General features: G+C 39.8%; 1 protein-coding gene across 1 annotated transcript in view; it reads right to left on the bottom strand.

The window, feature by feature from the left end:
* GFPT1 (glutamine--fructose-6-phosphate transaminase 1) overlaps window positions 1–10,104 on the bottom strand; it is a 60,056-nt gene that overhangs the window by 32,018 nt on the left and 17,934 nt on the right. Inside the window, exons 4-7 of the mRNA XM_017853758.1 lie at window positions 8,671–8,787; window positions 4,271–4,329; window positions 3,330–3,464; window positions 1,485–1,547 (exon numbers count right to left, since the gene is read on the bottom strand). Of these exons, the coding sequence (XP_017709247.1) occupies window positions 1,485–1,547; window positions 3,330–3,464; window positions 4,271–4,329; window positions 8,671–8,787 (374 nt within the window). The remainder of the gene's footprint in view (window positions 1–1,484; window positions 1,548–3,329; window positions 3,465–4,270; window positions 4,330–8,670; window positions 8,788–10,104) is intronic.

Genomic DNA, 10,104 nt, shown 5'->3' with positions numbered 1-10,104 from the left:
AAAAAAAAAAAAAAAAAAAAATCTGCATCAGGGGTCAGCAAACTGACCTGCAGTCCCAGGGTTATTTATTTTTATAAAGCGTGTTTGTTTATTTTTTGAGAACGGCCTTGCTCTGTCTCCCAGGCTGGAGTGCAGCGGCACAATCACAGCTCACTGCAGCCTTGACCTCCTGGCCTCAAGTGATTCCCTTGCCTCAGCCTCTGGAGTAGCTGGGACTATAGACATGCACCACCACACCCAGCTAAATTTTTTATTTTTTGTAGAGACGGGATTTTGTCATGTTGCCCAGGCTGGTCTGGAACTCCTGGGGTCAAGCAATCCACCCACCTCAGCCTCCCAAAGTGCTGGAATTACAGGCATGAGTCACCATGCCCAGCCTAATACAGGTTTTTTTTTTTTTCTTTTAATTTTTTAAATTATTTCTTTTTTTAACTGACAAATAAAAATTGTACTAAATACAGTTATTTTGGAACATAACCATGCCCATTCTTTTACTTATTTTCTGTAGCTGCTTTCACACTACAACTGCAAAGTTGAGTAGTTGCTACAGAGGCTACATGGTCCAGAAAGCCTAAAATAGTTACTATCTGGTCTACTCCAAAAAAGTTTGCCAACACCTGTTCTGTAACAAGGTATTTTAATTTTTTTTCTCTGTAATGTTAAATGGAACATTCCTTTCAATTGTGCACAGAATGCCAATATATGAACATGTAGCACCTTCTCCTTAGTCACCCTATTTTCAGATTAAAAATCTCTCTCTTACCATATCTTAGGGCACCTCACTTAGGACTTCAGGATTAGGCCTAAATATCCTATTAAGAAGTAATGATGGTACAATTATCTAGGAATCTGTCTAGAATACATGTTTCAAAAAATACAGAGAAAGCTAATATTTTAACTTTATTAGATAATATTCAATATCCAAATTCACAAAGTAACCTTGGTGCGCCCAACAAAGACAAAAGGCCAATTAAATGCCAAAATGTATTTTTTCTTTTTTCTTTTCTTTTTTCAGACAGTCTCGCTCTGTAGGCCACACTGGAGTGCAATGGCACGATGTTGGCTCACTGAAACTTCTTGCCTCCTGGGTTCAAGCGATTCTCCTGCCTCAGCCTCCCAAGTAGCTGGGAATACAGGCATGTGCTACCACACCCAGCTAATTTTTGTACTCTTAGTAGAGACAGGGTTTCGCCATGTTGGCCTGGCTGGTCTCAAACTCCTGACCTCAGATGATCCACCCGCCTCGACCTCCCATAATGCTAGGATTACATGTCTGAGCCACAGCGCCCGGCCTGTTAAGGGATTCTGTTAAATGGAAGAGTGGTAAAACAACAGACAAGAAGGAGCACGTGAAAATATGCTCACATGAACATATCTAATAAAGGGCAGAGCCTTTATAATAAAGGGTCATGTATAGTCTACGAAGAATAAACATGTAACTCAAATATGTTGAAATACATTAGTCATTGTTAGAGGTGTATGTACCTTGTGCCAACTGCTTGCCCAGGAAAATGAACACTTTTAAATACGAGTGCAAAAGCACCTTCCTATGGAGCGAAAAAAATGCATTAGCAATATTTACTATAATCAATTATCAAGTCAGAAATGCCTAGAACATACCGGCTTTAGCACAGAAATTTTTTGTTCACACAAATGCTCTTTTATATCAGTTTATAAACAAGTCTAAAGTTTAAACACTCCTAAGCTTCGGTGTATCCAAGACCCACTTTTTTTTTTTTTTTTTTTTTTTTGAGATGAAGTCTCACTCTGTCACCAGGCTGGAGTGCAATGGCACGATTTTGGCTCACCGCAACCCCCGACTCCCTGGTTCAAGCGATTCTCCTGCCTCAGTCTCCCGAGTAGCTGGGATTACAGGCACGCGCCACCACAACCAGCTAATTTTTGTATTTTTAGTAGAGACAGGGTTTCACCATGTTGGGCCAGGATGATCTCAATCTCCTGACCTCATGATCCACCCGCCTCAGCCTCCCAAAGTGCTGGGATTACAAGCATGAGCCACCACGCCAAGATCCACTTTTTTAACCAAGCCTACACTCAAAATATGCTCAATAGATAACAACTCCAAAAATAGATCATTTAAAAAGTCATCTTTTGTACAGGTTATGAACCTTCTCAACCGATATATCCTATCTCCATCATTTACCTATCTATGTCGTCATAAGACTATGGATTATCAGAGGAAAGAATTAGAAAAGATCCCAAGATCAAAATCCAAAACGTATTCTCTGCCCTAGTAATTGTACACCACTGTTAACTTCCACTCTTTCTGACCTTGATATTAGAGATATAAATATATACAATTATTAACATGCACACCACACAACTCCATCAACCCGAATCCTCAGGGACAGGGCTTACAGGAATCAAGAACAGATAAAAGAGGAACATGAAGTAGGAGAGGGAAGAACCACACTGGAACACAAACTGGATTATACGATGAATAAAAGGCAAAGCCTATTAGAAACAAGAAAAAGCTGGGAAGGCACATTACTCTACTCTGCCTTGGGTAAAGAGAAGGAATAGGCCTCTACGTTCTCCATTTTCCTGCTTCCTCTTTTTGCTACAGATATAAGATTTGGGTGTAGGTGGGAGGGAAGTGAGGGTTGGACCTTAGTTGGGGAGTTAAGGACTTTTAAGTGGGAAAGTTAGAGTTATGAATGAGGAAGGGAGATGTAGGTATCTCTATGGATTTGGACATTTGTAGATCTTTGATGTCTTTAATCTTTAATTAAGAATGTTGGATAGAATCAAAAAGAATATTGCTTTTCTCATGGGCTTGGAAATGCTTTTCTATCTATAGAAAAGCCTTCCTTCAGGGCCAAGGAAAAGTCCCCAGAAGGAAAAATAAGTAGTTGACTTTGTTGGCTCAGAGACAAGCAGGCATTATCCCAGAATATAAACTGTGGCAGCTGTGAAGCTACCATTGTGCTAAGTTATTGGTTGAGAAGAACATTCGATGAGCAAGAAGCAAGGGAATAACTAATCCTCCATTGTGTGTACGGTGTACATGCCCACGTGTGGTGCGTATGGATGTGTATATATACGCATAATTGTTAGACACACTTTGATTTTGGATTATTTTTCATTCTCATGACATTAAACCAGAATGAAGTAAGTAGAATTTCAAGTGGAGGGTAGGGGGGAATCAATAAATCAGTCTCTCAAAATTATTCAACCTGAATAGTTATATGAGAAATAAAAGACAAAAAAAAAAACAATAGCACAGCTCCTGCTTATCAAACTTAATTTCCAGAAAGTTTCTCATGATTAATGTTGGCATAATTATCTTTTAAAGTGTGGCTTAATACCAATTGTTGGATAACTCTCTCCACCAAAGTAGTAAAGCTGGTATCTTGACTTTCCTGATTGTCATACATATACTTAACAAGCTTGGCAATTGTCTCTGTATCTGTTTCAGATTCGAAGTCATAGCCTTTGCTTTCCTGTAAGTAGAAAGAAAAAAAGATACAATTAAAGAAATATTCATGACATAAAAACCTTTTCTACAGAATTGTCCCCTCAAATATTTCACTAATTTCTAATATTCTTTGAACACCATATCCCATTATACAAAATTAAAGTCACCATCTGATTAGAGTGACTTCAAAACAGTGTTGTACTCTGTGTAACTGAACATACACTTAACTTACTGTCCAATAAATAGCCATTAGCTGTATGTGGCTATTTCAATTTAATTAAAATTAAATAAAATTTAAAATTCAGTTCCTCAGTCATACTAGCTGAACAACCACATATGGACAGTGGTTACTATACTGAATAGCCCAGATACACTACGTCTTCCATCAACGGAGAAAGTTCAATTGAACAGCCCTGAGAAAGCACTCATGCAGGTCAACATTATGACCACAACAATACAGTATATAGCTATTTAGGACACAGAACTTTCATTTAATTTGTATTGATTCTTCTTGTATTAATATGTCCTAGGAACTTTAAAACATAACAGAATCTCTCATAACGTAAAAAATGTCTCCACAAAATTCCAATCTTATTTGAGCCTTTTGTCATGTATATTACAGTCAAATACTAATCATTTCCTTTTCGTATCAAAAAACAGAATTGTTCCATTCTTAGCAAAGAAAAGTTCAATAAACCACCATGCCCTTGGAATTGTCCAAGGAATTACTTGATGATACCTATATGGTGTTGCACATCCCAACAACCAACCCCACTGCTCTCGTTAGAAGTATTCTCAAAGACTGGTGTCTTTTGAGGTCACCTTACTTACCAAAAACTTTTTCAAGTCTTTGTAGTTGGTGATGATTCCATTGTGAATAACAATAAATTCTAAAAGAGCAAGTGTTGATGACAGAAAAGTTAGAAGTGTGAGAAACCTAAAATATCTGTTACTGTAACTGGATTTTTTTCAAGTCAAAAATTTGTAACATGCTATACTATTTGTTATTTATAACATAATTACATCTACTTCTCATTATCAGATTATCATCACGTAGATCAGCAGCATTGTTTATGTGGCATAGCCAAAGTACACAGTGCAGGGGAGGTGGGTACAGTGGGGAAATAAACAGGAAGTCTAGAGATAACAATTTCAGTTGTGGCTAAGCTAGTAACAAAATGTTACCATGAAAGGAGCAAGTTTATTGGGTCTGTTGCCTCATTTGCAAAATGAGAGAGCTGAACTAAATACTATTCTTATTTCTCTGTTCATTCATTCTTGAGTATAAGTTTAAAGAGAAGGCCTTTCAAACTAAAACAATAATCTGATTTACACTAAATGAGTTTAAGAACTAGAACTAAGGAATTCGCTAAGAAAAACCAATCAGTTCTATAGTTAACTTGTTTGAGATCCAGGTAAGTCATAGAATGTCAGAGAAATAAATGCTAACGTATCATTCCAAGAGAAGATAGATATGATCTTGGGATAATTTTCTTCTTTTTTAACTAACTTCGAAAACTGTAAGAACAGATAATCAAGAGTTGACAATATCACTATTTGTAGCCACTGATGGTACATAAAAACTACCAATCTGGCTGAGCGCGGTGCCTCACGCCTGTAATCCAGCACTTTCAGAGGCCGAAGTGGGCGGATCACCTGAGGTCAGGAGTTTGAGACCATCCTGTTCAACATGGTGAAACCCTGTCTCTACTAAAAATACAAAAACTTAGCCAGGCGTGGTGGCATGTGCCTGTAAACCCAGCAACTTGGGAGGCTGAGGCAGGAGAATCGCTTGAATCTGGGAGGCAGAGGTTGCAGTGAGCCAAGATCGCACCACTGCACTCCAGCCTGGGCAACAGAGAACCAAAAAAAATCCTGCCAATCCTGGATTTATTATTCAGAGTTCGTTTCAGTTAGGAGAAAAATTACTGCTAAATTAAATTTTATATTAAATTATCAAAATATTCTTTTTTTTTTTTTTTTTTTTTGGAGACACGACGTTGCTCTGTCACCAAGCTGGAGTGCAGTGGCTCAATCACGACTCACTGCAGCCTTGACCAGGATCCTGGGCTCAGGTGATTCTTCCACATCAGCCTTCCAAGCAGCTGGGATTACAGCTGCTTATACCACACTCAACTAATTGTTTTATTTTTCTGTAGAGAGTCTCACTACGGTGCCCAGGCTGGTCTCCTGAGCTGAAGCAACCCTCTCACTTCATCCTTCCAGTGTCTTGAGAATATACGCATGAGCCGCTATGCCAGGCCAAAATGTTCTTTTTTCTTTTTTGAGACAAAGTCTTGCTCTGTCACCCAGACTGGAGTGAAGTGGCAAGATCTCGACTCACTGTGACCTCTACCTCTCGGGTTCAAACAATTCTCCTGGCTCAGCCTCTCAAGTAGCTGGGATTACCAGTGCATGCCACCATGCCCAGCTAATTTTCGTATTTTTAATAGAGACGGGGTTTTGCCATGTTGGCCAGGCTGGTCTCGAACTCCTAACTTCACGTGATCCACCTGCTTTGGCCTCCTAAAGTGCTAGGATTACAGGCATGAGTCACCACACCCGGCCCCTCACAATGTTCTTAATATACGTAAAGATCTGACATTTTGGCTGATAGTAATTAGAAACCAAATAATAAACATTTTCACTAGATTTTTGAGAGAAGATGACAGCAAATACTAAAATAAATTTATTAAAAAACTTGCTGGATGTGGTGGCTCACGCCTGTAATCCCAACATTCTGGGGGGCTGAGATAGACGGATCACCTGAGCTCAGGAGTTCAAGACCAGCCTAGCCAATGTGGTGAAACCTTGCCTCTACTAAAAATATAAAAAATTGTCGGACGTGGTGACAGGCACCTGTACCTAGCTACTTAGGAGGCTTGAGGCAGAAGAACTGCTTGAAACCGGAAGGCAGAGGTTGCAATGAGCGGAAAGCACGCCATTGCACTCTAGCCTGGGCAACAGAGCAAGACTCCGTCTTAAAAAAAAAAAAAAAAAAAAAACTTAATTCTAGAACAAAGAGATTCATAAATAGCTAATTTAAAGGCTTTAACTTAAAGCCAAATTCTCAAAACATAATCTAGATGTAAGTTTTTGGGAATCTTTCATAAAGGCCTTGTCAGTGTCAAAAGTCTAAATTATTGCTACCAAAATGATCATATTCAATAGTAATTATTGAAGCACAAGAAGCCTAAATAGGCAGCTTCTGAATTAAATTAAATATCAGAAAGCGCTAGGTGCAGTGTCTCATGCCTGTAATCTCAGCACTTTGGGAGGCTGAGGTGGGAAGATTACTTGAGTCAAGGAATTTGTAACCAGCCTGGGCAACAAAGCAAGACCCCTATCTCTACAAAAATAAAATAAATTAGCTGGGTGTGGTGGTGCAAGCCAGTGATCCTAGCTACTTAGGAGGCTGAGGCAGGAAGATCACTTGTGCCCAAGAATTTGAGGTTACAGTGAACTATGATCCCACCACTGTACCCAGCCTGGGTGGAGGAGTGAGACCCTGTCTCTAAAATAAAAGGAAAAAAATGGGGAGGGATAAAAACACACACATACACTTTTGTATGTATTCTGTATGTATTTCCTTATTTTTAAATGAAAGAACAGACTCAATAATTGGTGAACGTTATCTACACAGGGAATAAGAGGAAACAGAAGAGTCTAGACTTGTTTTGTTGAGACAGTCTCACCCTGTTGCCCAGGCTGAAGTGCAATGACGGCAATGGCGCAATCATGGCTCACTGCAGCCTCAACCCCCAGGTTCAGGTGATCCTCCTGCCTCAGTCTCCCGAGTAGCTTGGACTACAGGTGCATGCCACCATCAAGCTAATTTTTGTATTTTCTGTAGGCACGGGGTTTCACTATGTCGCTCATGCTGGTCTCAAACTCCCAGGCTCAAGCAATCCCTCCATCTCAGCCTCTCAAAGTGCTGGGTAGACTTCTTTTAATATGTTTTGTTTTAAAAATGTGACTTCAGAATTATGTAAATATTTTAAATAATCATAAATAACATCTATTTTTAAATAATACCAATCCTTAAAAATAAAAAACAGGCCGGGTACAGTGGCTCACGCCTGTAATCCTAGCACTTTAGGAGACTGAGGTGGGCTGTTCACAAGGTCAGGAGATTGAGACCATCCTGGCTAACACAGTGAAACCCCATCTCTACTAAAAATACAAAAAATTAACCGGGTGTGGTGACACACGCCTGTAATCCCAGCACTTTAGGAGGCTGAGGTGGGCAGATCATAAGGTCAGGAGATCAAGACCATCCTGGCTAACACAGTGAAACCCCGTCTCTACTAAAAATATAAAAAATTACCCTGGCGTGGTGGCACACGCCTGTAGTCCCAGCTACTTGGGAGGCTGAGTCAGGAGAATGCTTGAGCTCGGGAGGTGGAGGTTGCAGTGAGCCAATATCATACTACTGCACTCCAGCCTGGGCGACAGAGCAAGACTCAGTCTCAAAAAATAATAATAATTCAAAAAAAAAATTTTTTTTAACATATTAAAGTAACATGTATCCAGCCAGTAGCACAACTGCATGGAGAAAGACTATTCCAAGTAACTCTAAAACACAGTAATTTGGTTATACATTTCTAGAGAGCTATGCCCTAAGGACAAAACCGGTAACAAAAGTTCTCAGCCAGGAGCAGCGGCTCACGCCTGTAATCCCAGCACTTTGGGAGGCCAAGACAGGAGGATCACTTGAGATCAGCAGTTCAAGACCAGCCTGGCCAACACAGTGAAACTCCGTCTCTACTAAATATACAAAAATTAGCCAGGCATTGTGGACAGAAAGGGTCTCATTCTGTTGTCCAGGTTGGAGGGCAACGGCATGATGTACAACCACGGCTCACTGCAGCCTCTACCTCCTGGGCTTAAACAATCCTCCTACCTCAGTCTCTCAAGTAGCTGGGACTATAGGCATGCACCACCATGCCTAACTTATTATTTTTTGTAGAGACAGTATCTCACTATGTTGCGAGGGCTGATTGTGAACTCCTGGACTCAAGCAATCCTCCCAACTCAGGCTCCCAAAGTGCTGGGATTATAGGCATGAGCCAGTATTCTCAGCTCTGTATACTCTCTACGACTTCTGAATGTCTGAAATTTTCCAAATGAAAAATAATTAAAATAATGAAAATCCAAGAGCCTTCTTTCTGCCCCATTATTAGGCTTCCACAATCATTCCAAAGCACAAAAAATCTTTCCATACCATTATTTTATCAGAGCGCTGGGGTGGCTATTGACAGGATTGGGTTCCCCATGTGTTGCCCAACGGGTATGAGCTATTCCAAGGTGTACATCAAATTCTATATCCAAATCCATATCTTGTTGCTCTGAAGAATATGAAAAGAAAAATTTCAGTATTAAATCATGCTGCAGAGATAATGCTATAAGCTATATTTAAATATAATTATTACAATGCTGCTCTCTTGGAATATACAATCACTGAAACTAAAGATCAGGCATATTCAAAATAGTGATTAAAAGACTTAGGAGGCCAAGTGCAGTGGCTCACACCTGTAATCCCAGCACTGTGGGAGGCCAAGACAGGCGGATCACCTAAGGTCAGGAGTTCAAGACTAGCCTGACCAACATGGGAAAACCCCGTCTCTACTAAAAGTACAAAAATTGGCCAGGCATGGTGGCATGCGCCTGTAGTCCTGGCTACTCCGGAGGCAGAGGCAGGATAACCACTTGAACCCAGGAGGCGGAGGTTGCAGCTCACTGCAACCTTTTGCACTCCAGCCTGGGTGACAGAGCAAGACTCCCTCTCAAAAAACAAACAAACAAAAAAAGTAGCTGGTTCTTAATTTATTTTTCATATAAGCTATCATTTCTTGGGGCTTCTTAAAAAAAAAAAAATGGACAGCTCCAGTTATTAACTAGTAATGCTCTTAATTTCCTAAATATAAAATTCATTTGGCTAAGAACCCAGAAAACAAAGTTTATCAGAATTAGGTCTAAATTAAGAGCAAACTGGCTGGGCATCATGGCTCATGCCTGTAATCCCAGCACTTTGGGAGGCCGAGGCAGGTGGATCACCTGAAGTCAGGAGTTCAAGACCAGCCTGGCCAACATGGTGAAACCCTGTCTCTATTAAAAAAATTAGCTGGGCGCGGTAGCGCACGCCTGTAATCCCAACTACTCAGGAGGCAGGATAATCAACTGAACCCAGGAAGGGTAAGTTGCAGTGAGCCAAGATTGTGCCACTGCCCTCCAGCTTGGGCGAAAGAGCAAGACTCCGTCTCAAAAATAAATAAATAAATAATAAATAAATAAAATCACAATGGTATATTCTGTTGTACTATTACATTTATGATATGTTGTCAACCTAGCTTCCACTAGAATTTGAGTTCTACAAAAACAGCCTACCTTATTATTTTTGAATCCTAAGCACTAAAAGGTATACATGGCAGATACACTTTTGTTGGATGGCTCAATCAATCAAAGAATAAAATCACGCATCTATTCTTTCCTGGCTTAACTGTGCTCTGAATAATTAAGGCAACCTGATAAATGACCTCAAGAAAAGTACAGGATTACTACTTACCATTATTCAACAGGCTAATGCAAGAAATGAAAACATTTCTTTGACTACTTTTTATATACATATATATATATATATATATTTTTTTTTTTTTTTTTAAAAA

The sequence above is a fragment of the Rhinopithecus bieti genome, unplaced genomic scaffold (assembly GCF_001698545.2).
Source record: "Rhinopithecus bieti isolate Rb0 unplaced genomic scaffold, ASM169854v2 scaffold_36315, whole genome shotgun sequence".
Lineage (NCBI taxonomy): Eukaryota > Metazoa > Chordata > Mammalia > Primates > Cercopithecidae > Rhinopithecus > Rhinopithecus bieti.
Note: the sequence above shows the minus strand (reverse complement) of the source record. Positions and strands in the feature narration are given on the sequence as shown.